This window comes from Eptesicus fuscus, chromosome 7, assembly GCF_027574615.1.
Source record: "Eptesicus fuscus isolate TK198812 chromosome 7, DD_ASM_mEF_20220401, whole genome shotgun sequence".
Classification (NCBI taxonomy): Eukaryota; Metazoa; Chordata; class Mammalia; order Chiroptera; family Vespertilionidae; genus Eptesicus; species Eptesicus fuscus.
The window spans coordinates 53816795-53843883 of record NC_072479.1 but is presented as its reverse complement, the minus strand read 5'-3'; the positions used below and the strand labels follow the sequence as shown (position 1 = coordinate 53843883).

The following is a 27089-nucleotide window of genomic DNA, read 5'->3' as shown; positions in this document are numbered from 1 at the left end:
AATAATGCAAAGGCAGGAGTCCCCATCATAACTTTATTTAATTCACCAATCTGGTTCCTGCAAAAACCCGACAGATCCTGGCGATGACAGTAAATGATGACATACTCCAGAAAGTACCCCTAATCCAGTGATGGCGAACCTCTGACACGCGTGTCAGTGCCATTTCTGATGACACTCGAGGATGAAACATTTATGTTATTTAAACTATAAATATCGCGAAATAATGTTTTTTCCTCAAAGTGACACACTACCCGAGTTATGCTCGGTTTTTTGGCGAAGTTTGACACACCAAGCTCAAAAGGTTGCCCATCACTGCCCTAATCGCAGCTGCTTTGCCACATGCGTACATTAGCAGATAAGTAAATACAGGGTATGCAACTTTTGATTTGGCAAATGCATTCTTTTCCATCCTTATCAGAGAGGAGGACAGAAAGTTCACATTCGTTTGGGAAAGACAACCATGTCCAGCCTTGCCCCAGGGCTATGTGAACTCTCTTGACCTCTGTCATAAAATAATTTGGAAATACCTGAGTAGCTGGACTTCTCTCAAAACATCATTCTAAAAAAAAACAAACATTCTACATTGACCTGCTATATTGATAATTGGACTGGTTGAGCAGGAAGTATAAGTACGTCAGATGCCTTGGTAAAATACTCGCTCACCAGAGAGCGGGATTTTTTTAAAATATGTTTTTATTGACTTGAGAGAGGAAAGGCAAGGGAGAGAGAGATAGAAACACCAATGATGAGAGAGAATCACTGATGGGCTGCCTCCTGCACACCCCCTACTGGGGATTAAGCCTGCAACGATGTGATGACCTCCTGGTTCATAGGTTGGTGCTCAACCACTGAGCCATGGTGGCCAGGCGAGAGTGGGATATTAACAAACCTTTGTTCCCCTTTCTTTCTCTTTTTCAGAATTCCCTTCAGAATGAGCTGGAACACAGTGACTGCTCTGCAGACCGACTTCTTCTGTCCCATCCTGCTTCCTTCCTTTCCTACAGGTGTTGATCCCTCTAATCTCCACTTTAGAACTAGCTTCCCTGAAAACTCTATCTGTGATCAAGGGAAAAGCTTTACCAGGCAAAAACAAACCAAAGTGAATTGGGATTTTAATATGTGATAAAATTCAAGGCAAAAAAATTACGGGACAAAGGAGAGAGTGCTCCATAATAATAAACAAGAGATCCTGGCCTGTGTGACTCAGTGGTTGAGTGTCCACCTGTGAACCAGGAGGTCACGGTTCGATTCAGGGTACATAGCCCGGTTGCAGGCTTAATCCCCAGCAGGGGCGTGCAGGAGGCAGCCAATCAATGATTCTCATCATTGATGTTTCTCTCTCTCTCTCTCTCCCTCTCCCTTCCTCTCTCTGAAATAAAAACACACACATGAGAACAAGAAAATATAACCATCATAGATGTGCTTGGCAATATAGGCGTGTGCCAGGTATGCTCTAGGCTTTATACGGATTATCTCATACTCTTCATTACAATCCTATTAGCAAGTACAATTATTCTCCCCCATTTTACAGCTATAAAACAACAATCAACAAATTTAGGAAAGAAACAAATCAACTTGGAACTGGGAATATTTACATAGCTCTCTTAGAAACATATGAATCAAGAATTCAAATAATGAGCTATGGAAGATCCAAATAATATAATTAATAAGCTTAGTATATTCTATATGGAGAATTCTCCATCTAACAAACAGATGATAATACACTTTTTAAAAAACATATTTTTATTGATTTCAGGGAGGAAGGGAGAGGGAGAGAGAGACAGAAACACTGATGGGAGAGGATCATTGATCAGCTGCCTCCTGCACGCCCCCTACTGGATATAGAGCCTGCAACCTGGGCATGTGCCTAGACCAGGAATCCAACTGTGATCTCCTGGGTCATAGGTCGACACTCAACCCCTGAACCACACCAGCTGGGCAATACACTTTTTCTAGTCCATGTGAAACATTTACCAAAAAATGACTGTACTTACCAGTGTTGTCTAGTGGTTAGAGTGTTGGCCCATGCACCGAAGAGTCATAGGTTTGATTCCCAGTCAAGAGCACCTACCTGGGCTGCAGGTTTGATCCCTGGTGGCCCCAGTTAGGGCGTGTGCAGGAGGCAACCAATCAGTGTGTCTCTCACATACATGTTTCTCTTTCCCTCTTCCTCCCTTCCTCCCCCCTCCCTCCCTCCCTCCCTCCCATTCTCTAAAAATCAATGGAAAAAATATCCTCAGGTGAGGATTAATGAAATTTTAAAAATGAATCAAAGTTTAGAACTGAAGGTTTTAACACACCCTCTCAGAAACTGATGTGTCATGCAGGCAAACAGTACCAGTAAGTTGCAATCGAGAAGATTTTGAAGGAAATAGTTAACAGGCCAAATCTATTAGGTAAGTGGAGAAGAAAGAAGAATAAAATGAATGACATAATCAATGAACTAGAGAAGAAACAAAAAGAATTAGCTAGAATGAGAAAGACAAAACACAACAAAAACATACAAATAGACAAAATACAGGAAGAAAATGGGACACAGACAAAACAGATTTTTAAAAATAGGTTTTTATTGACTTTAGAAAGAGAGGGAGGGAGAGGGAGAGAGAGAAAAACATTGATGTGAGAAACATTGATTGGTTGCTTCCTATACATACCCTAACCAGGGACTGTACCTGCAACATGGGAATGTGCCCTGATGGGGAATTGAACCCGCAACTTTGTGGTGCAACTCAACAAACTGAACCACACCAGCCAGGGACACAAAGATTTTTTTAAAAATAGCAGTAGCCCTAGCCAGTTTGGTTCAGTGGATAGAGTGTCAGCTTGTGGACTGGAGGGTCCCAGGTTTGATTCCGGTCAAGGGCACGTGCCCGGGTTGCTGGCTCAATCCCCAATGGGGAGCATTCAGGAGGCAGCCAATCAATGACTCTCTCTCATCATTGATGTTTCTATGTCTCTCTCCCTCTCCCTTCCTCTCTGAAATCAATAAAAAATATTTTAAAAAATTAAAATAAATAACAATATTTATTAATAACCATACACTAATGAATTTATAAACCTAGATGAAATAAATAGATTTCTGGGAAAATATAAACAGCAAAATGGGTAAAGAAACAATTTGCCCTGGCCGGGCAGTTCAGTTGGTTAGAGCATCATCCCCATATGCCAGTGTTGCTGGTTTGATCCTCAATCGGGCACATATGAGAACCTACCAATCGTCCTAGCCGGTTTGGCTCAGTGGATAGAGCATTGTCCTGCAGACTGAAGGGTCCCGGGTTTGATTCAGGTCAAGGGCACATGCCCAGGTTGTGTGTTCAATCCCCAGTGGCTGGGGGAGAGGGGGGCATACAGGAGACAACCAATCAATGATTCTCTCTCATCATTGATGTTCCTCTCTCTCTCTCCCTTTCCCTTCCTCTTTGAAATCAATAAAAAATATATTTAAAAAAAGAAATTACCAATGAATGCATAATTAAGTGGAACAACTTATCTATCGATGTTTCTGTCTGTCTCTCTCTAAAAAATTCTGTAGTTTCAGATTAATAACTTAAAAAAAGGAATGGAAAAGAGAATGCATTGAAATATTTTTAATTCATGGCAAATTTAAAAAAAAAGGAAACTTGAATAATGTCAAGCATTGGTGAGGAAGCTGGGATACCAAAACCCCACCGCTGATGGTGTGATATTCCAGTGTGTAGCTCAATATGCACAAGAAGTTATCACAGAACCAAAGGAGACGTGTACAAAGGTATTTTATTGCTCTTGCAACATCGATGTGGTAGCCAGAAACTAGAGGCAATCAGAATAGGAATCCACAGGATAGAATATCTTGCAGCAGTTAGGAGCACAAGACTAGAAGCCCATGGGGTCAAAGAAAGTTTACTTTTTTTATTGTATTTGTTAATGGCAGATTTTACCGCTCATGTGTATGCTAATGGAACGATCCAGTACAGAGAAAATTGGATAATATAAGAAAAGGGGAATAATATAGGAGAACAGTACAGGAGAAAGGCAAGGAATGGGCTGAGGTGTAGAACTGGAGGGTGGGGTGAGAGGTGGGAGTGGGGAGTGAGGGTTGGCTTAAATAGCAGCAAAGACCATTCATTGTAACAAGATGGAAGTCAGGATGGAGGAAAATTGGCCAGATTGGTGGTAAAAAGATAGGATGTTTTCTTCTGGTTACTTTTAATTTTCACAGTAAAATTAGAACCAAAGTAATCAATTAAGAGTAAGGCCTGCCGAAACCGGTTTGGCTCAGTGGATAGAGCGTCGGCCTGCGGACTGAAGGGTCCCAGGTTCGATTCCGGTCAGGGGCATGTGACTTGATTGCGGGCACATCCCCAGTAGGGGGTGTGCAAGAGGCAGCTGATCAATGTTTCTCTCTCATTGATGTTTCTAACTCTCTATCCCTCTCTCTTCCTCTCTGTAAAAAATCAATAAAATATTTTAAAAAAAAAAAAAAGAAAAAAGAGTAAGGCCTGATTGGTGTGGCTCAGTGGTTGAGTGACGACCTATGAACCAGGAGGTCACGGTTTGATTCCCAATCAGGGCATATGCACCTGCTGCGGGCTAGATTCCCCACTGTGGGTGTGCAGGAGGCAACTAATCAATGGTACTCTCTCATCATTGATGTTTCTTTCTCTCTCTTCCACTCTGAAATCAATAAAAATATATTTAAAAAGAAAGTAAGGAAAATTAAAGGATGCTGGGTAAGTGCAGAGAGCTTTTGTAAACAAAAGCTCCCTTTATTTATTTAGTCAGGGTAGCACCCAACTGAGATGTCCCCTTACTTGTCAGCTTTATCCAGGGTTATATCCCCGATGCTCTTAGCTGGATGTTTCTCTATGTATTGAAGAATGGATACCAGCAAACGCACCGTGGGACCTAGTTGGGGAGGGGAGAAGGGAGAGGTTGGCGATAGTAGGAATACATTCAGCAAGCATTCATTGAATGCTTCTAAAGGCCCAGCATAACACAGTAATTAAGAGCTCTACCTGCCTTTCCTCATTAAATCTGAACAGCAACCTTAATAAATAGATACAACTGTCTTATGAACAAAAAACTAAAAGGTGTTTCCTCCTTCAGAATCAGGGCCTGGAACACCAGGTTGAGGTGGGTGAGTAATAAAATGAAAGGCTCCTTAACCTGGTATTTAGTTCAGGTATCTGATGGGGGTTTGAGTCTGAGCAGATGAAGCTTGGTCTCAGTGTGACACAAAGAAATCCTAGGCAAAAACCTGAGCCTGTCCTCCTCACCCACCCTCAGTCAGCAAGTGGATGACCTTGGAGAAGTCACACATTTGCAGTTCCATAAAATGCAGACAGATGTCTGGCTAGCACACACCATTTTTATGTTAAGTGGAAACGCTTGCAAATGAAGTGGTTTGTGCATGTATATGTGTTAATGTTTCACTGGTGTTATTATTGCCGTATTAGGATTGTTATGCAGGTTGTCAGGACCAGGCCAACGCCCTAGAGCAAAGGTAAGCCTTCAGCAGAGAACAGGCCCTTGTAATACACTGTTAAGTTTCAAGAATTTTTTTACAGAGAGGGAGGGGGAGGGATAGAGAGTTAGAAACATCGATGGGAGAGAAGCATCGATCAGCTGCCTCCTGCACACCCCCCACTGGGGATGTGCCCGCAACCAAGGTACATGCCCTTGACCGGAATCGAACCTGGGACCCTTCAGTCCCCAGGCCGACGCTCTATCCACTGAGCCAAACCGGTTAGGGCTTATTTTTTATTTTTAATATATTTTTATTAATTTCAGAGAGGAAGGGAGAGAGAGATAGAAACATCTATGATGAGAGCGAACCACTGATCAGCTGCCTCCTGCACGCCCCCCACTGGGAATTGAGCCCGCAACACGGGCATGTGCCCTTGACCGGAATGGAACCTGGGAGCCCTCAGTCCACAGGCCGACGCTCTATCCACTGAGCCACACCGGCCAGGGCTCAACTGTTCTTGATGTCTTCAGGCTTGAAACTCTGGGGAGAATAATTAGGTTCTCTGGGCGAGATCCGGAATACCACTGTGGGGCTTCACTGCAGCGGGTTGGCACCAGGGGGCTGGCCGCACTTTGGGCAGCCGCTCGCCGTGCACCCGACCGCCTGCGGCCAGGGTGCGGGGTGGTGCCGGAGGTGCCGGGGACCCAGGCCCTCCGCGGACGCCGGGTCTAGTGCCCTCTCCTCGGCCCCCTTCACCGCCCCCTCCCCTTCCGCTCCCGCGCCAGCCCGGGCTCGGAAGGCGCCCGCGAAGGTGTGCGCACCGGTGGCGGGGGCCGCGGGCCCGGCTGAGTCCCAGCGGCGCGGCAGGACGCCCGGCGCCCGACGGCGCGCTCGGGCTCGGGCGGCCGGGGAGGCAGCTGTTCTCCCAGGCGGCCGTGGGGGGCAGCAGAGGGGACGGCGACAGGTGCGGGAGCCCCTCCCGGGGTGGAAGTGGGAAGGCGGGCGGCGGGTCTGTTCCCAGGCTGGAAGCCACCCCCGCCCCCCAGCCCAATCCCCGGGAGAGGCCCGGCCGGCGCCGGGTCTGGAGGAGGAAGCGGCCGGAGACAGTGCGATTTCACGCGGCCTTGGGGCTCGGGTTCCTCCGCAGGGCAGATGAATTACGGGGTTTCGAGGGGTTTCCGAGGAGACCGAGGTGACCTGAGCACGAGGAAGCACCCCTCCAGCCCCCCAAACACCGAGAGAAACATTCACATTTCAGAGGGAAAAAACCCCCAAGTGACCCAACCGGCTCGGGGAGTTGAGTGATTGGGTGAATGGGCGCGGCCAGCTTTCAGGGGCCGGGCTTGGGCGCACTCTCTCCGCCCCCATTACCTGACCCCTCAGCAGGCATTTGGGGGTGTTTGGAACCTTGGCCCCGCTTTAGTCCAACTCCCGAAGGAAGGGTCGGGGTGAGACCCTCCTCGACCCGTCCGGCCCAGCCGCGAGGCAGCGGGCGTGGGGCGCAGGCGGCGGGCGAGGCTCCCGCAGCCCGCGCTCCAGCCCCGCGCCCGCGGGGGCGCGGCCGTGACTCACCCCCTCCCCCCGCGCTCCCTCCTTCCCTCGCAGACACACACCCCTCCCCTCCATCCCGCCCCGGGCTCCGGCTCCGGCTCCGGTTGCACTTTGCCACTCCTCTGCCGCCGCTGCCAGTCCGCCGGGAACTCAGGTGGCTGGTTTCGATGTCTTAGTCCCGGGGCCCCGGGCCGATCCGGCCGCGCGGCGCTCCCCGTCGGCGCGGAGTCATGAGGGCGACCCGGGCTCTGCAGGTGCTGGGCTTCCTCCTCAGCCTGGCCCGGGGCTCCGAGGTGGGCACCTCGCAGGCAGGTAAGCGGCGCGGGAGCGTCCGCAGGCTCGGACCCGGGGGCCCCCGAGCCCAGTGCGCGGAGTCCTGGGGCAGCGAGGGTGGGGTGCTGGCCCGGCTCCGCTGGGGCCGCCCGGGTGGGGACCGTCAGGCTCGGATTCTCAGGGTGGTCCTTGTGGGGGCGCGTTCCTGCACCACCCGCGCCCACACCACCTCCCCGGTGCGTCGTCGACCCCTTCGTGTGTTCCTTACGGCAGGGCTGGTGCCGAAACCGTGCACGCTTTTGGGGGGCCCTGCCGGGAGGGGAGCTGAGACTTCCATTCTTGTAAACGTGAGGCGGTGAGAGGTGGAGATTGTGGAGGAAGGTGGGGTCTGTTTGCGCCCCGGCCCCCGGCCCCCGGCCCCCGGCCCCAGGTTTTCACCAACCTCCAGTTTTGTTGTGTTGCCGGCAGGGCGGGGCTGTGGGAGGGCTGGAGGGGGTTGTTGTTCTCCAGCGTTGGGAAAACAAGGGTGGCACCTCCTCTTCCGTGCGTGAGCCTGCCCGGGGAGGGCCGAGATTAGCCAGGGAGCCAAGTCCAGGTGACATCAGGGGAGAGGCCCTGCAGAGGGTGGCCGACTTCTTCCCCTGGAAATTACAAAGCTGGCTGGTCCCCACCTTCACCCACCAGCCTCTCTCTGTCAAGACCCAGGTCAAATCAATTACAGTTTATTGAGCATCTATTATGTACAAGGCCCAGAGCCAGGAGCTGGAGGGGTCAAGGACTTCTGGCCTGTCTTTATCACTGCTCTTCTTTTCTCCCCCCAACCTGAGGGCTATCGGGGCGTCTCCCCCACCTTCAGAGCCTCATGTCCTGGGGGGACCTTCCTAGACTCGGCTTCTCCCTCACCCCCGTTCTGTTTATTGTCTCTGTCTCTAGGAGTCCAGAGGAGTCAGATTGCTCTTCTGTTCCTCCTCCCACTCCCATGCCATCTGAGCCCACGCCTTTGGGTATCCCTGGGACCATGGATGCTGAGGGGTGTTGGTGTTGCTGGCCTTGGAGGAATCCTGTTGACCTCCCCCTCCCCTCCCCCTAGATCTCAGCTTGGGGTTTGACACATCCAGGGCCCCTTACCCCAGAGTGGGAGTGGGAGGAAACACCTGTGCTTCTCCCACAGTTGCTGGGCCTAAATTTAGACCCTGGGATCTTGAGATGTGAACACTCCCAGCTGGTGGTGGAGGGCGGGGGACCTGGGGACTAGAGTAGGAGGGACAGAGTACAGTGACTATCACTGTCCCCGCCAGATCCTCGGAATCTTCAACCAGGAACCCAGGAGTCTAAGATCCTGGCCACCTTCCCCGAGGGAGCCAGGGGGCAGGCCTGGTTGGGTGTTTTTACCCCTTATCTGGACCCTGCAGTCTCTGGGCATCCGGCCCTGTCTCAGTCCTTCTATAGCCCCTTTGTCCTGGCTGTGATGGGGGTGGGGGACGCTGGGGAGGAGGCCTCTGATTGAGGAGGGGCTGGAGATTCTTGCTGTGACCTACCCCAGGGCTCTCCACCAAAGGAGGGCCTGTGACAGTGCCCCTTCTTATGCCCTGGTCCCTGAGTACTGAATGGATTTTTGTACTTCCCCTCCCCCAAGCTCCCTGGTTCCTCCTCAGAGGTGTTCTTACTCTTCCCGCCCCGGCCCTTTGCTCCCTGTGTATGGACTTTATCCTCTGGGTGGCAGGAACTGGGCCTCCGAAGCACACAGACTCCCAGGCCACACAGTGGGCAGTGGGATGGATGGAGCCACCTGAAATGAAATACCTCGTAATAAAGAAACCCAGCGGCAGAACCAGTATAGGCTCCTGGGCCCGAGGGGAGCTGTGTCCATGTCCCGCTGTACGTGTGTCGTGCGAGTGCATGCACGTGTACACACACTCACACTCCCCACTTCCCCGGGCAGTAATCTTGGCTCCTCCCTTATCTAGAGAGAAGGGTTGGCGCCTTGGCTTGAAGAGGGGGTGTCCTGCCGGGAAGGGGGTTGGGGTGCGGCTGTTCCAGAAGTGACTAACCTTTCCTAGTCTTATTTCTTTTCAGCCCACGGACCCTTCTGGGGTTCCCAGGCTCTTTCGGGAGCTGCCAGTCTGTCCCTTCCCTTTGTGGGGAGTTACAGGGCATGGTGCCCTCAAAGGTCAAGTGGTCAGAGTAAGGGTGTCTCTAGGAGAAGGAGCTGGGGCCTCACCAACTTCCCACCCTCCCTCCGTTGCTACTCCTGCCTCCCTCTAAAGCTGCCACCGCCTCAGGGAAGGGTGGTTGGAACAGGTGGTATCCCCCCTCCCCCCAGTCTTTCGGGAGCCAGAGGAAAGAGATGGGACTAAGGGCTTCAGGGTCATGGTTTCCTCTAGCTTCTAGGTCCTGCGAGGCCAACAGGCCTCATGGACCTCGAGTCCAGGCTCTGCCTCATGTCCGTGAGGGTTGCCATGTTGGAAGGCTTTTTAATGAATCTTCTGACAATAAAACTGGCTTAGCATGGGGGGAGTCTGCTGCTGTTTCCCCCCAGGCCTCTCTGCATTTGCTGAAAAATACTCTAGGCTGGAAAGTGTGATGCTGAGGGGGCTGGAGTGTGTTGGGATAGGAGAAGGGAGTGAGAAGGGAAATCGCAGTTTAGGAAGTGGGGTGCCGGCTAGGCAACCAGCTCCTTATCTTGCAGCTTTAAAGACAAAGCTCACATTGACCCCACCACCAGCCCCAGAGCTCCCCCCTCTAGTGAGATCACTTGTCTGAGCCCAAGACTTGAGGGTGGAGGGGGTGCTGCTGAGGACAGGGTGTCTGGGGACAGGGTGGGGCAGCCCCCTCCTCCTTTATAGAATCGCCTCATTGTGGGCTGGACTGTGGCCCCAGGCACTGCCCCCATCCCACCCTGGGTAGACACAATAGGGGCTGTGTGCTAGCCCCAAAGAGATATTTATTCCAGGACTCAGAGGCCGGACGGGGGTAGAGGAGTGAGTGCCCTGGTTGGAGGGGGGAGGGGAAGAGGAGGAGGGTGACCAAGTCGTGTCCTTCTCTAACTTCTGTCCAGGGAGGGGGAAAAGGCCCTACATCCTCCTTGATTAACCCCCTAGGAACCGGAAGAGGCACAGGGAAGGCCTGGTGGAAAAAGGAAACCTTTCCACCTGCCTGTTCAGGGGAATGGTGAGGGGGATTCTGAGACAAGAACGTTCCGGCTCTCAGACTAACAACAAAGGCCTTCGCGTCTGTCTCAAGGGGTGCGGGGTGGAGGCTGCCTCCTGATCCGGGTGAATATCCCTGGGAAAGGGCAACCAGAGGGTGGTCTTGGGGGACGGGGCTGAAGACGGGTGTCCAGCCCTCTGCCACTCTTGCCTCCACTTTGAACAGTGTGTCCCGGGACTTTGAATGGTCTGAGTGTGACGGGCGATGCCGAGAACCAGTACCAGACGCTGCACAAGCAGTACGAGCGGTGCGAGGTGGTCATGGGGAACCTGGAGATCGTGCTCACAGGACACAATGCTGACCTCTCCTTCCTGCAGGTTCGAGTCCCCGACCTCCCTCAACCTGTTCCCCCTTGTCCCCACAGACACCTTCCCTTCCTCAGGGCGACCCTCTGCTGGAGGTTAGCCTTCCTAAGACCCGAAAGTCCCTAAGATCCAAGCTTGTGTGTTTATGGGGACAGTGACTGGACTCTGCGACCTATGGTTTGGTCTCTGTAACCGGGGATCCACCAGGGCTGGCCGAGAGAAGGGGCAGGGGCAGGGTGGCGTTCTACACTGGGGCTGATGTAGAGAAACACCTGAGGACGGAGAGGCACCTGGGGAAGTGGGTAAGGAACCAAGCAAGGACCTTCCCGGTATGAGGAACTCTGAGCAGGAAAGGGTAGGAGACCAGAATTCCTCCATCATTTCTGCTGCCTCTTTTCACTGGCAGGAGGGCGTAGAGGAGCAGGGCTTCCTCAATGCCTTCTGGAGGGAGAGGGGATTGAGACGCTTGCCCTGTCTCATCTCTCACTGACCCCATCGGCTCCATCACAGTGGATTCGAGAAGTGACCGGCTATGTCCTCGTGGCCATGAACGAGTTCTCCACTCTGCCGCTGCCCAACCTCCGCGTGGTGCGGGGGACCCAGGTGTACGACGGGAAGTTTGCCATCTTCGTCATGTTGAACTACAACACCAACTCCAGCCACGCTCTGCGCCAGCTCGGCTTTACGCAGCTCACAGGTCGGTTCCTGGTGATTTCCTGCTCTTTGCCCCTCAGCCTGCCCGCTGGCAGGTGCCTCCTTGGGGACAGTCCAGGACTGCTCACTCTTAAGGGCCCCTTCCAAGGTGCCGCCCACTTTGACCACTCGTCTAAGAGGCCACCAGCCCTTTAGGGCCCAATAGGGAGCTGGCGGCCTCTGCCCAGGGGAGGGTCCTTATGGGACCCTGGTGGGGCTGGAACTGGAGCTGGATCTGCTAGCCACATTCCTCTGACTTCAAAGCGCAGTGCCCCAGATGCCTCCTCCCCAGGAATTAGAATCCCCCCTCCCCGCCCCCACAGTTCCCCACAAGCTGGAGGAATTCAGGGGTTAAATACCACCTGGCCACCTTCTACTTCTCCCTCTCCCGTCAGTTGAAAAACACACAGGTAGGGCAGGGGGAGGGGGTGGGGTGTTGAGTCAGGAATCTTCACTCCTTTTCCATCCCCGCCCCCACTGGCTAAACCGGATCTGAACAGGTGTCTGAGGAGGCAGGCGTTTCCTTCAGCCTGGCTCCGCCTCCTCCTCCTTCTCTGCATTTTGGATTTAGTTGGACATATCCGGCGGCCCCATTTCCCCTGCTCCTGAGATTAGGGGGGTGGGGGGCATTTGGACAGTGGGGAGGTTAGGGGCAGGAGGCCTGCTGCAGCCCTTAACCCTGTCGCTTCTCCCGCTCAGAGATTCTGTCCGGGGGCGTGTATATCGAGAAGAACGATAAACTTTGTCACATGGACACAATTGACTGGAGGGACATCGTGAGGGACCGAGACGCCGAGATCGTGGTGAAGGACAATGGCAGGATCTGTGAGTGGCCCTGAAAGACTGCTCCCCTGTCCCCACCAAACCAGAGTGACTCCTTTCCCGTCATCATCATCATCCCTAATCTGAACCCTCCCCTCCCCTGAGCAAACACCTCAGGCCCTAGACCCGAGGAGCCCGCCAGGAGGGAGCAGGTCAGTCCCCTGGAATCCAAACCGCAGAAGCCGTGTGTCAAGAAAAGGGGCCAGAGACTCCGCACTAAGTGGGGAGGCCAGGCCTTTGGGCTCCATCCATTTCACTTTCCACAACAGCAGCCTCCCCTTTCCTCAGAACCTACCTACCCCTGACCGAAACCGGCTACTGCCTGTCCTACTGGGTTCAGTTTGCCAAGAAGGAACCAAGTGCCGGGGTTGGGCCTGGGGCTGAGCTTGGCATTGGCCCCAGACCCTCCCCTCTAGCTGCCCTGTGGGCGGTGTGGGGGCGTGGCTCCACCCCTTGTTGACAGGTTCATTGAGCCCCACCCTGCTCTGCATGGGCCAGGAGGGGCGCTGCCCCGGCTCTGTGCTTCCTGGGACTCCGGTGCCTTTTGCTGACATCATTCCCTGTTGATTCAAGCAAGTCTTTCCCTCATTCTTGATGGCCTCTTGTGTTGCCTTCCTTCCCAACTAGGTGAGCCGTGTCATGGGGTCTGCAAGGGGCGATGCTGGGGTCCCGGACCAAAAGACTGCCAGACATGTGCGTTGACTTCCCTCTAAAATCCTGACATTCGTTCCCGTTCGTATCCCTGCCCTCCCCCGCCTGGGTCACCAGGGTGGGTAGGTTTGAGCCTGGAGGGCAGCCGGGTGAGCAGTGGCCTCCGAATGCAGGGCTGAGAGCCCTGACGGCCGAGCTTTCTCTCCTCCCCTAGTGACCAAGACCATCTGTGCGCCTCAGTGTAATGGTCACTGCTTTGGGCCCGACCCCAACCAGTGCTGCCACGACGAGTGTGCAGGGGGCTGCTCAGGCCCGCAGGACACCGACTGCTTTGTACGTACTGTTCGCACCATGGGCCTGGGTTCCGGAGTGGAGGCTCGGGCTTTGTTGGGGGGAGAAGGGGTACCTACTGCAACGTGAGTGTTAGGAGCCTCCTGTGTGCCTAGGCCTGCCGGCTCTTCAATGACAGCGGAGCCTGTGTGCGACAGTGTCCCCAGCCTCTTGTCTACAACAAGCTGACTTTCCAGCTGGAACCCAATCCTCACACCAAGTACCAGTACGGAGGAGTTTGTGTGGCCAGCTGTCCCCGTAAGTACCTGAAGGGAAGAAACGATGATGATGGGACCAGTATTTTAGACGACATCGTAGGAGGCAAAAGGGATCCAGTTGGGTGGTGAGGCGGGGCCTTAGAGGGCACATGGTTGTGGTCATCAACCAACCCCCGTGAATGGCCCCTGTGTCCCAGCCGCTCGTGAACGTCCCTGTGTCTCCCAGCAATTGCACCGAGCCCTGCTCCTTGGAACGGCAAAGAGCAAAGGGCCTTCCGAATCCAGAGGACGGCACTTGAGGAACCGCGGGTGGTGGGTTGGGGCAAATTCAGCGCAGAGCAGGAGGGAGCGAGGCTCAGGTGGCAGCGGCGATGTTCCTCCCTCACCTCCACGGTGCCCTCCGTTTCCCTAGATAACTTCGTGGTGGACCAGACGTCCTGTGTCAGGGCCTGTCCTCCTGACAAGATGGAAGTGGATAAAAATGGACTCAAGATATGTGAACCTTGTGGGGGGCTGTGCCCCAAAGGTAAGTTGGTGAAGAGACATCCTTTACCCTGAGACGACTCAACCCTCTGAACCCCAACCCTCACTGAGCCACTTTTTTTTGTTTGCAGCTTGTGAGGGGACCGGCTCTGGAAGCCGATTCCAGACTGTGGACTCGAGCAACATTGATGGATTTGTGAACTGCACCAAGATCCTGGGCAACCTGGACTTTCTCATCACTGGCCTCAATGGGTTAGATTCTGCCTTCTCTTCCTGATCCCCTCCCCTTCCCTCCCCTCACAGTTCATTGCATTGGCTTCACGCTTCATATGTGAAGCTGATTAGGAATCTAAATCATAAAGTCTTAGAAATCACAAAGGACCTGACAGTGCTTAACTCAACCTCCCACTAGGGCTTGAGTCCCCTCAGACATATCCCAAAGCAATGTGACATCACCCAGCTGAATGGCAAGGGACAGGAACATTGTGTCCTCCTTAAAGTTTTCTTAAATTTAGATAAAAATCTGCCAGCTATTTCCCCTAGTTGCTGTTCCTTAGAGAAGAGCCACAGAGAGCACAGGGACTTTCTGATCCCTTTAAAGTGTGTGTGTGTAACATTAGAGCCACCCGTTTCTTTGTTTTGACAGAATTTTAGATCTACACTAAAGTTGCAAAAATGGTGTAAGGATTTCCTATACACTCTTTATTCAGATCCCCCAAGTGTTAACAATATACCATACTAGAGGCCTAGGGTCCCTAGGCCTGGCTGGCAATTAGGGCCTATCTGGGCCGTCTCGCCCAGTCCCAATCGGGGCCAGGCCGGCTGGGGACTGCAGGCTGCTGGCCGGGACCTGAGTGGGGGAGCCGAGGGATGGGGGAGGGACTGTGGGAGGTTGGCTGGCCATGGGAGGTTGGCTGTGGGAGTGCACTGACCACCAGGGGGCAGCTCCTGCATTGAGCATCTGTCCCCTGGTGGTCAGTGCACATCATAGTGACTGGTCGACTGGTCATTACGGTTCCTTAGGCTTTTATATATATAGATGCTTTATTATTTCTCTTTCTTTCTACACACACACACACATTTCACTCCGTCTCACAGTGTCCTGGATCACACATTGTATTCAGTTGTTATATCTCTTCAGTCTTCTCTCATCTATAACAGTTCATGACATTGACATTATTGATCAGTACAGGTCAGGTAACAGATATAACGTTCCTCAGTTTGGATTTTGTGATGTTTCCTCATACGCAGAGTCTCTGAGTTACGCTTTTTAAAAAAAAGTTTATCGCCTGGCAGGCGCAGCTCAGTGGTTGAGCGTTGACCTATGAACCAGGAGGTCACAGTTTGATTCCTGGTCAGGGCACATGCCCCAGTTGCAGGCTCAAACCCCAATGTGGGGTGTGCAGGAGACAGCCGATCCATGATTCTCTCCCATCGTGGATGTTTCTATCTCTCCCTTCCTCTCTCTGAAACCAATAAAAATAATATTTAAAAAAAATTTTTTAGAAGTTTATTATTTAAAATTTTCAATTATAGTTTACTTTCAGTATTATTTTGCATTGTTTTTAGGTGTGCAGCATAGTGACTAGACAATCATACACTTTACATAGTGTTCCCCTGGTATTTTCAGTATCCACCTGGCACTATACATATTGCAATATTATGACTATATTGCAAAACTTTCCTGTACTTTACATTCCTGTTCAAGTTATGCTTTAAAAAAAAAAAACACACAAGAAACACATTTTTATTGATTTCAGAGAGAGGAAGGGAGAGAGATTGAAACATCAATAATGAGGGAGAATCATTGATTAGCTGCCTCCTGCACACCCCCTACTGGGGATCGAGCGCAACCCAGGCATGTGCCCTTGACTGGAATCAAACCCGGGACCCTTCAGTCCGCAGATCGACGCTCTATCCATTGAGCTAAATAGAATAGGGCCAAGTTATGCTTTGAAATATAGATAGATAGATAGATAGATAGATAGATAGATAGATATAAATTTCAGAGAGGAAGGGAGAGGCGGGGAGAGAGAGAAATATCAATGATGAGAGAGAATCATTGATTGGCTACCTCCTGCACAATTGGGGAGGATCAAGTCCGCAACCCAGATTTGTGCCCTGACTGGGAATTGATCCATGTCCTCCTTGTCCATAGGTCAATGATCAACCACTGAGCCACCACTGCCAGGCATGCTTTTGGTTGTTGTTAATTCTTACACGACAGTATTTTCTCTATTAGTTTTCTAGAGATAATGGAAGGGAAGGAGGGGGAGAGAGAGAGAGAGACATTGATGTGAGAGAAACACGATTGGTTGCCTCCCACACGCCCCCAAAGTGGGCCGGATATTGAACCTGCAACTTAGGTATGTGGCCTTGACTGGGAATCGAACCCGAGACCCTTCAGTCCGTGGGCTGACACTCTAACCACTGAGCGGAACCATCCAGAGCTTAATAAGTATCTTGTGGGGGAGATTTTGCCTGAATTAATTTTATAATGAGAATTGCCAGATAATTATTTTCTAATTCCATTATTCCTTCTGCATTTGTTTGTTGGCATTCTAGTGTTAGGAAGAGTCTTCCCTTCCTACCTCTATTGATCTGTCTATCTAATCAGTGTGGGTATTTGTTTTATTCAATGGTTTATAATCTTTTACAATCATTGTTTTGGTGTCCAGTTGTCTCTAATAGGGTTTCTGGGGGCTCCTTCAAGTTGGTTCCTGTGTTGTTTGGGCTTGAGCCCCTCATTATTTGAACATTTGCTTAGTTTTCTCTGCAAGATGCTGTAGGCTTGCACCGTCAGTGTGGCTCAATTGGTTGGAATGTTGGGTTGTGGCGGGTTCGATTCCCAGGTTGCAGGTTGGATTCCTGGTCGTGTGCAAGAGGCAACTGATTGAGGTGATGTTTCGCTCTCACATTGACATTTCTCTCTCTCCCTGCCTCTCTCTAAAATCAATTAAAAAAAAAAAGATGCTGTAGGCTCCTGTTGTATTTCTCTAAGGAGCTCTGTCCTTTCAATGGAGAATGGTATTTAGAAACTAAGTTCTGAGGTTAGGCACTCATTGCTGATGGCCTATACCTCTACCTTGTTGACTGTTTTTTACCATCCTCTTCAGAGACCCTTGGCACAAGATCCCTGCCTTGGACCCTGAGAAGCTCAATGTCTTCCGGACAGTACGGGAGATCACGGGTGAGTGGGAGAAGCTGCCCTTTCTGAGAAGAATAGATCAGCCATTGGCACAAATTGTAGTATAACCACTTGAGAAAGATCAAGTTTCAAGCAACAGGGGAGGGACCAGGAGAACCTGAGAAAGCGGGAGAGAAGAAGGCTCCTGTTCATATACCTCTCTCCAACCCCTCAGGCTACCTGAACATTCAGTCCTGGCCTCCCCACATGCACAACTTTAGTGTCTTTTCCAACCTGACGACCATCGGGGGCAGAAGCCTCTACAAGTGAGTAAGAGTGTGGAGGTGCTAGCCTCTCCAGGTAACGAACTCTGCTTCTTAGGCATCTACGAGTGAACATTAAGGAAGGCCTTTTCTCACACAGCAGCCCCAAGGGGTGGGCCTGGGAGCTGGATGGAGAAAAGGCAGAAGGAGGGAGGAGTCCCTTTCAGTGTGATAGCCCGGAGCAGGTTGGACGGAAATGAGTCCACTGCATGGCAAATCTTCCTTTTGTAGTTTCCCCTCTCATCCGTCTCCTTGTCCTCAGCCGGGGCTTCTCGCTGTTGATCATGAAGAACTTGAACATAACATCTCTGGGCTTCCGGTCCTTGAAAGAAATAAGTGCTGGGCGTATCTACATCAGTGCCAATCGGCAGCTCTGCTACCACCACTCTCTTAACTGGACCAGGCTGCTTCGAGGGCCTTCGGAAGAGAGACTGGACATCAAACATAATCGGCCCCGCAGAGACTGCGGTGAGGGAGAGGCCCACGGGGAGGTGGGAAGAGGGAGTCGGGGAGAGGGGTGTAAGGACCTGGCAGCGGGGGTAGGGAAGTAGGGATGGGGGCGGGGTGGAGCCAAGGAGAGAGGGATGTTGGAATGGAATGAAGCAGTAAGGAGGAAGTGTTCAGGAGAGGGCTTGCTGGGAGACCGCAGACTCCTCCTGACCCACCCCTTCCTTTCCAGTGGCGGAGGGCAAAGTGTGTGACCCCCTCTGCTCCTCTGGGGGATGCTGGGGCCCAGGCCCTGGTCAGTGCCTGTCCTGTCGAAACTACAGCCGAGGCGGTGTCTGTGTGACCCACTGCAACTTTCTGAATGGGTACGGAGAGGAGAGACAGTCAGTTAGGGGTGGAGGGCCCTAGCTGGTTTGGCTCAGTGGATAGAGTGTCGGCCTGCATACTGAAGGGTCCCAGGTTCGATTCCAGTCAAGGGCACATGCCCGGGTTGTGGGCTTGGTCCCTAGTGGGGGGCATGCAGGAAGCAGCTGATCAATGATTCTCTCTCATCATTGATGTTTCTATCTCCTTCTCCTTTCCTCTCTGAAATCAGTAAAAATATATATATCTTTTTTTTTAAAAAAAAAAGAAGAGGTGGAGGGATGGGGCCCTGGGACGGTGCTGTTCAAAGTGACTGCCCCCAATCTTTACCCCCCTTTCCTCACTGCAGGGAGCCTCGTGAGTTTGCCCATGAGGCTGAATGCTTCTCCTGCCACCCGGAATGCCAGCCCTTGGAGGGCACTGCCACATGCAATGGCTCGGTACAGTAGCGGCACCAGGGTCTCGGGGAGAGGGCGGGCCCCACTGGAGAATCTAGGGAACGATATGGCCCAACCTGAAGGCTGGCACAGGGAGGCCAGACAGTGCTAGGGTTTGTGGAAGGAGGATCCTGAATGGCTGGGTTGGTCCTTGTTAGGAGATACAGTATTGACCTTGGAACCCCATTTTTCTTGACCTTTTCTTTTCCACCCAGGGCTCTGATGCTTGTGCCCAGTGTGCCCATTTTCGAGATGGGCCCCACTGTGTGAGCAGCTGCCCCTCTGGAGTGCTGGGTGCCAAGGGCCCCATCTACAAGTTCCCAGATGCTCAGAATGAATGTCGGCCCTGCCATGAGAACTGCACCCAGGGGTCAGTGATGGGATGTTAAGAGGAGGGGGTCAGGGGAGAGGGAGGAGCACAGACTAGGAGGAGACAAGAGGGTGAAGGGAGGAGGAAGAAGAAAGGAACTGTGATTTAAGAATTACTCCCAGCTGTATAGTGAAGGGTTGGAGAAAGGGATACTCAGTAACAGCACAAAATTATACCACAATTGTGGGGCCTGGAATAAACACAACTCAGGCATTTCATTTACAAGAGGGACTCAGGGAGGGTGGGCCTGCTAGGGATGGAGGCCATGTCTTGGGATGTGCTTGGGCTCCAGGATGGGATGCCATGGTAGGGTCTGAAACAATGCTGTCGCTGTTGGAATGGAATGAGCGTCCCATGGAATTCTCCAGTTCCCACTTAAGGAGGTGACTTTCTTCTCTAGGTGTAATGGGCCTGACCTGCAAGACTGTTTAGGCCAAACACAGGCGATGATCAGGTATGATGGGCCTGGAGACTTAGGGCGCTGGGGGTATTCGGGAGAGAAGCGAGGGAGAGGGCGGTTATCTGCTGGGAAGAGTCGAGTCTACCCTTTCTGGCCTTCTATTTACAGTCCACTATCACTGGACTCAGGGCACAAGAATCCAGACTTCTGGCCTTTCCTTTCTAAAATTAACCCACAGGAGCCTCGGAAGGTCCAGATTTAGGTTAACTCTTTAGTGCTCAAGGATATATCTGTGAATGTGAACTGCTTGCCCCAGGTCTGCACCATGCCTTTCAGGACAGGTATAGATGACATTGGTAAGGGGGTGTGGCCCGAGGGTAATGCCAGGTTTCTCTGCCCCCCAGCAAAACGCATTTGGCGATGGCTTTAGCAGTGGTGGTAGGATTGGTAGTGGTGTTCGTGGTCCTGAGCAGCACTATCCTCTATTGGCGTGGGCGTCGGATTCAGAATAAGCGGGCGATGAGGCGCTACTTGGAACGGGGTGAGGTGAGTGTGTAGCTTACTCTGGAAAAGTGCCCTCTGCCATCACTCTTTTTTTTTTTTTTTTTTAAATATATTTTATTGATTTTTACAGAGAGGAAGAGAGAGGGATAGAGAGTTAGAAACATTGATGAGAGAGAAACATCGATCAGCTGCCTCTTGCACACCCCCTACTGGGGATGTGCCCGCAACCAAGGTACATGCCCTTGACCGGAATCGAACCCGGGACCCTTGAGTCCGCAGGCCGACGCTCTATCCACTGAGCCAAACCGGTTTCGGCTGCCATCACTCTTTAAGAGCCTCCTCCTCTCCCGAGATTTGATCCCTAGAAAGAACTCTGACCAGAGAGTTGGGAGACATGCTTTCTCCCCCGATTTTGCCATTAATTTGCCACATGACTCTGAAGAAGTTACTTTCCTTCTGTGCCTCAGACTGAATGTATACAGAGGAAATAGTAGCACCCATCCTTATAGGATGGCTGTAATGGTGAAAGTGATGATATATGTGAAAGTGCTTTGAAAACACAGAGAATTGTATAAAAGTACTCAAGGGATAGAATTACCAACTCCTTGCTTCCATCAAAGGGAAAACCCCACCCTCTTGATTCCTAATCTCATGATCACAAATAACTGCCTCTGTGGTGGGGTCTGTGACTTCCTACTATGCCTACCGTGCTTTTGAAGACTAAAGACAATTCCTCTTCCTGCTCCCCCGCTTTGGGCTCTGCTGCTCTCTGCAGCCACGCCGGAGGAGGGAGTTGGAGTGGGTCGTGGGAGTGGGCTTTCCTGAGTACCTCCTTCCCGTCTGCTCCTCAGAGCATAGAGCCTCTGGATCCCAGTGAGAAGGCTAACAAAGTCTTGGCCAGAATCTTCAAGGAGACGGAGCTGAGGAAGCTTAAAGTACTCGGCTCAGGCGTCTTTGGAACTGTGCACAAGGTGAGTGACCCACGGGAAGTAGGGGAAAGGGCTAGCCTGGGGAGCACGGCCTTAGGCTGACTCCTGTCTAAACCTTCCCAGGGAGTGTGGATTCCCGAGGGTGAGTCAATAAAGATCCCAGTCTGCATTAAAGTCATCGAGGATAAGAGTGGACGGCAAAGTTTTCAAGCTGTGACGGATGTAAGTGAAGGAAGGGTTTTCTGTATTCTACTAGGAAAGAGGTCGATGTTACATACAATTGTGCAGAAGCATGGTCCTGTGTTAGCAGATACTATGTGCCCTGTTGAAGTACGGGAATGTTGGGGAGGCCCTGGTCTGGGTATATGTGAACCTGTTTGTTCCTTGGATCACCCCTCTTCTCTTGTGTCTCAGCATATGCTGGCCATTGGCAGCCTAGACCATGCTCACATTGTACGGCTGCTAGGACTGTGCCCAGGGTCATCTCTGCAGCTTGTCACTCAATACTTGCCTCTGGGATCCCTGCTGGATCATGTGAGACAACACCGGGGGTCACTGGGGCCACAGCTGCTGCTCAATTGGGGAGTACAAATTGCCAAGGTGAGAGGAGCCGGGAGGAGTTTCTATGATGGGACTGCCTGGCTGGGGACCAGCAGGGAGGCGGCAGGGAGGGTGGAGTTCTGAGTGGTACCTTTGGGTTTGGGGTGATTCTGGATCTCAATGATGGATCCCCCAATCTTGAGAATATTTCCTTCTTCTATAGGGTATGTACTACCTTGAGGAGCATGGTATGGTTCATAGGAACTTAGCCGCCCGAAATGTGCTACTCAAGTCACCCAGCCAGGTTCAGGTGGCAGATTTTGGGGTGGCTGACCTGCTGCCCCCGGATGATAAGCAGCTACTGCACAGTGAGGCCAAGGTAGGTGGCACAAAGGGCTGGTAAGGAGGTGGGGTTGGAGTGAAGCAGGGAGATGGGGAGCAGCCAGTGGTCTCTTCCAGAGGGAAGCAGGTGCAGCAGGGTAAGTTCAGGGCGGGGAACCTGAAGATGCCAGAAATTTAAGTTGAGACAGCAACAGAGAGAAGAATGGAGAGAATCGGGGGTTTAGAAATGCTAAGGTAATTGGTGAAAACAATTGGTTCACCTTTGCCTTTAATCCCCCAGACTCCAATTAAGTGGATGGCCCTCGAGAGTATCCACTTTGGGAAATACACACACCAGAGCGACGTCTGGAGCTATGGTCAGTCCATCTGAATGGCCCCAATTCCAGTTGCCTTTTGAGACCCCCTCTCAGAATCTTCAAGCCCTTCAGATCCTCGTGGCAGATTGCTCCGCCTTCCCTTCATCTTCATGCCCATTGCCACTATTTTGCCATCAACCAGTCATGTCTTCCTATACCAGGTGTGACAGTTTGGGAGCTGATGACTTTTGGGGCAGAGCCCTATGCAGGGCTGCGGTTGGCTGAAGTACCAGACCTGCTGGAGAAGGGGGAGCGGTTGGCGCAGCCCCAGATCTGTACCATTGATGTCTACATGGTCATGGTCAAGTGTGAGTTACCTGATGATGCCAGCCGTTTGCTAACCGACTTCCCTCCCTATTCTCCTCTCCTCTCCTGACTCTACTTCCCACATCTTACTCCCCACCAGGTTGGATGATTGATGAGAACATTCGCCCAACCTTTAAAGAACTAGCCAATGAGTTCACCCGGATGGCCCGAGACCCACCACGGTATCTGGTCATAAAGGTGAGTAGGGACTAGGCGGTGTCAAGGAGATTTAGAGCAAAGGGGATTCATCTGGAACCAGGATCTACCTTAACAATCACCTGCCCCTGTAGAGAGAGAGTGGACCTGGAATTCCCCCTGGGGCAGAGCCCCCTGCTCTGACAAACAAGGAACTGGAGGAAGTAGAGCTGGAGCCAGAACTAGACCTAGACCTGGACTTGGAGGCAGAGGAGGACAACCTGGCGACAACACTGGGCTCTGCCCTGAGCCTGCCAGTTGGAACACTTACTTGGCCACGTGGGGTAAGGCGCTTTAGTTACCCAAGACTTTCTGCTCCCTGAGCACTCTGCACACCTGCACCCTCATAAACCCCACAGATACTCAGATTAACTACTCAAAGGACCCATGATAAGATGTCTCCCTTTGTCTAAACCTCTTATTTTCATCCTAGAGCCAGAGCCTTATAAGTCCATCATCTGGATATATGCCTATGAACCAGAGTAATCTTGGGGAAGCTTGCCAGGTAAGGTCTGTCTGTTCAGGGGCTGCTGAGATGCTGGGTGGCAGTGTCTTAGGATGATAGGGGTAGTGTGGGAGATCTTAGAAATCTTTGAGGTTTAATCAGTGTCCTACAAAAAAAAGGCATTGAACTACCCAATCTCCTTTCTTCATTTCTGTGTAAATCTCTGTGTATTTTTTTCTTCCTTAGGAGCCTGTAGTTTGTGGGGGTGGTGAACGGTGCCCCCGTCCAGCCTCTCTGCACCCAATGCCACGGGGACGCCTGGTATCAGAGTCATCTGAGGGCCATGTGACAGGCTCTGAAGCTGAGCTCCAGGAGAAGGTGTCCATGTGTAGAAGCCGGAGCCGGAGCCCGCGGCCACGTGGAGACAGTGCCTACCATTCCCAGCGCCACAGCCTGCTTACTCCTGTCACCCCACTCTCCCCACCAGGGTTAGAGGAAGAGGATGTCAATGGTTATGTCATGCCAGATGCACACCTCAAAGGTACCTGATTCCTCACCACCACCACCCGCCCTGCCTGCCTCTTTCCACTCCCTACTGCCTATTAATTACTGTGAAGGTCTCTACATAGCTAGCCTCTCTTCTCAACCCCTAGGTACTCCATCCTCGCGGGAAGGCACGCTTTCTTCTGTGGGGCTCAGTTCTGTCCTGGGTACCGAAGAAGAAGATGAAGATGAGGAGTATGAATACATGAACCGGAGGAGAAGGCACAGTCCACCTCGTCCCCCAAGGCCAAGTTCCCTCGAGGAGCTGGGTTATGAGTACATGGATGTGGGATCAGACCTCAGTGCTTCCCTGGGCAGCACACAGAGTTGCCCGCTCCACCCTGTGCCTATCATGCCTTCTGCTGGCACAACTCCAGACGAGGACTATGAATATATGAATAAGCGACGTGGTGGAGGAGGTGCTGGGGGGGATTATGCAGCCATGGGGGCCTGCCCAGCAGCCGAACAAGGGTATGAAGAGATGAAAGCCTTCCAGGGGCCTGGACACCATGCTCCCCAAGTCCATTATGCCCGCCTCAAAACGCTACGTAGCTTAGAAGCCACTGACTCTGCCTTTGATAACCCGGATTACTGGCATAGCAGGCTTTTCCCCAAGGCTAATGCCCAGAGAACATAACCCCTGCTCCCTGAGGTACTCAGGGAGCAGTTGATGGCAGCTAGTGCCTCTAGAGGGTACCCCTCTTCTCCCAAGTCCCTATCCCTCCCTCACAGGTCTCCGTCCCATTTCCCTTCCAGGCCTAGACAATTCCATTCAACCTCTGGAGGCTCTGAAACACTCGGACAAAGTTCTTGTGGCATGTAGCTGGCTGTGCACTTTCTTCACTTTCCCAATCCCTGGAAAGTAGAAGGTTTTCCCTGTTCTGTGTGCTTTCCCAATCCCATTCCTCCGCTTTCTCAGGGGAGCTCCCCGGAGATATGAAGGATTACTCCCTTATATCCCATATCCATTTGATTACTCCAGTATCAAGTCCCTTTCTCTCAGACTCTTAACTTGTTGAGACTAGGCTTTAAAGTGTGCCTTTGTTTCCCATCAGACTCCTAAGGCAAAGAAAAAGAGCAAACCCTGGCAGGGGAAGGTAAAATTTTGGCTATGACCAACCCCTCTGGAAAGAATGGGAAATTTTAAATCTTGTGAAGGAAGCTCAGGAGTATATATTAATGATTGCTATTAATTGAGCATTTATTTTTGTGCCAGACAACGTGCTAAACTTTACCTGCATTTTCTCACTTAATCCATATACCAATCTTGTGAACTAGTTTATAGTCCTTTACGAATAAGGAACTGAGCCTTAGAGAGATTAAGTGGCAGGTCCAGGATTCAAAATCTTCCCAGGTGCGTGCTCTTACTGTAGGGTATCAAGGAAAACAGGTACAAACCAGAGCCCATATAAAGGGCGTTGTCTTCTTGTATTTTGCACTGAATTAAGTCTAACCCCAACAACCACAGCCTCCTACACCCAGACTTCCCATCTCAGGAAGGGGGTGGTCAGAAGGAAACGTAACTGGACGTTTTTGTGTAAACCATAATTTACATGTGCTATAAGGGATCTCCACTTCTTACCCAAGGGACAGATTCACAAAGGTCCCAAGAGCCACTTTTAGAAGCTTTCTCACCCAATAATGGGAAGCTTCTGATTGGGATAGAAAGAGGACCCACCTTCAGACCTCTCCCACTGGGTGGGAAATGGGGGATATTTGTTCTATCACTGAAGTTTTTTGTTTTGTTTTTATACGTGTCTGAATAAAGATGCCAAAGTTTTTCAGCTTTCTGTCTGTCAAATGAAGAAAATCTTCAGTAAGGTAGACCATCCCTTTGCTCCTCAGCAGAACATAGCTACCTTTTTTCCCTGCTTTCTGTTTTCGGACAGTCCTACTCTGTTGTAGGCAGCTTTCTCCAACCCTACTTTTCCTTGCATCCCCTTAGCATGCTCTCCCTCCCAGGAGCATGCCTGCACCTTTCCTCCCCCCTCAGGCATGCATTGCCTAAACTCTAAGGGATCCCAGAGACTTGCAACCAGGGCAACAATTGGCAGCAGCAGTTCACCCTCAGCTTACCCCTTCGCCCAGTCCTCAAGGCCCCCCTTTCTCTGACTTCTTAGTCAGAGCAGCCCAGCCAAGGCTTATTTCCCCACCTAGTCTCTTCTGTTGCTTCTATCTTAGGCCCTTCCTTGTTTCACTGTCCCCAGCTTTAGTCAACATCCTCTAAAAATAAAAAATTTAAAAAGCCTGGCCAGCATGCTCACTGGTTGAGTGTTGACCTATGAACCAGGAGGTCACTGTTGGATTCCCCTCAGGGCACATGCCCCGGTTGCGGGATTGCCAGGGCAGTTGCTGGACCGCTGGGGCGTGCAGGAGGCAGCCCATCAAGGATTCCCTCTCATCGTTGATGTTTCTCTCCCTCTCCCTTCATCTCCTAAATCAATAAAAATCTATTTTTTTTTAATTGTTATTTTTTTGGCTCAGTGGATAGAGCGTAGGCCTGCTGACTGAAGGGTCCCAGGTTCGATTCAGGTCAAGGGCACATGCCCAGGTTGTAGGCTCCATCCCCAGTAGGTGGCGTGCAAGAGGCAGCCAGTCGATTCTCATCATTGATGTTTCTCTCTTTCCCTCTCCCTTCCTCTCTGAAATCAATAAAAGAATATTTATTTTATTATTTTTTTTAAATTTCTTTATTGATTAAGGTGTCACATATTTGTCCTCATCCCCCCATTCCCATCCCACACCCCTCCCCACGGATGCCCCAACCCCCTGTTGAACTTAACCATTGGTTAGGCTCATATGCATGCACACAAGTCCTTTGGTTGATCTCTCCCCCCTCCCCCACCCTCCCCTATCCTCCCTCTGAGGCCCGATAGTCCGATCTATGCCTCCTTGTTTCTGGTTCTGTTCTTGTTCATCAGTCTATGTTGTTCAAAGAATATTTATTTTAAAAAGTATTTTTTTTAAAAATATATATATTTTATTGATTTTTTACAGAGAGGAAGGGAGAGAGATAGAGAGTTAGAAACATCGATGAGAGAGAAACATCTATCAGCTGCCTTCTGCACACCCCCTACTGGAGATGTGCCCGCAACCAAGGTACATGCCCTTGACCGGAATCGAACCCGGGACCCCCCAGTCCGCAGGCCGACGCTCTATCCATTGAGCCAGACCGGTTTCGGTTAAAAAGTATTTTTTTGAAAAAGAAATTTAAAGGACAGAACTATAGCACACAATCTTATTCATTTAAAGGTTTAATGAAGAATCTACAGGCAATCAACTGGGAATGAAAAAGTTTGGGGAAGTTAAAAAAAAGCGCTATAGATATACTTCAAGAGGTGAAATGCTGAAACTTCCATGTTTGAGTACTTACTCTTTTTGTTTTAAATATATTTGTATTGATTTCAGAAAGGGAGAGGGACAGAAACATCAATGATGAGAATCATTGATCGGCTTCCTCCCGCACGCCCCCGCAACCCC

General features: G+C 51.3%; 1 protein-coding gene across 1 annotated transcript; it reads left to right on the top strand.

The window, feature by feature from the left end:
* The first annotated feature begins 7160 nt into the window (after nucleotides 1-7160).
* Nucleotides 7161-25393, top strand: ERBB3 (erb-b2 receptor tyrosine kinase 3). Its single transcript, XM_054718978.1, has 28 exons — nucleotides 7161-7309; nucleotides 10646-10797; nucleotides 11296-11482; nucleotides 12178-12303; nucleotides 12928-12993; nucleotides 13166-13284; nucleotides 13398-13539; nucleotides 13912-14025; nucleotides 14114-14234; nucleotides 17099-17172; nucleotides 17345-17435; nucleotides 17695-17900; nucleotides 18112-18244; nucleotides 18592-18682; nucleotides 18895-19049; nucleotides 19450-19503; nucleotides 19854-19995; nucleotides 20805-20924; nucleotides 21006-21104; nucleotides 21297-21482; nucleotides 21646-21801; nucleotides 22045-22120; nucleotides 22282-22428; nucleotides 22527-22624; nucleotides 22717-22905; nucleotides 23055-23126; nucleotides 23313-23611; nucleotides 23724-25393. Exons 1-28 carry the CDS (start codon nucleotides 7228-7230, stop codon nucleotides 24244-24246), a joined length of 4020 nt encoding a protein of 1339 aa, XP_054574953.1. The 5' UTR covers nucleotides 7161-7227; the 3' UTR covers nucleotides 24247-25393.
* The last annotated feature ends 1696 nt before the right edge of the window (nucleotides 25394-27089 follow it).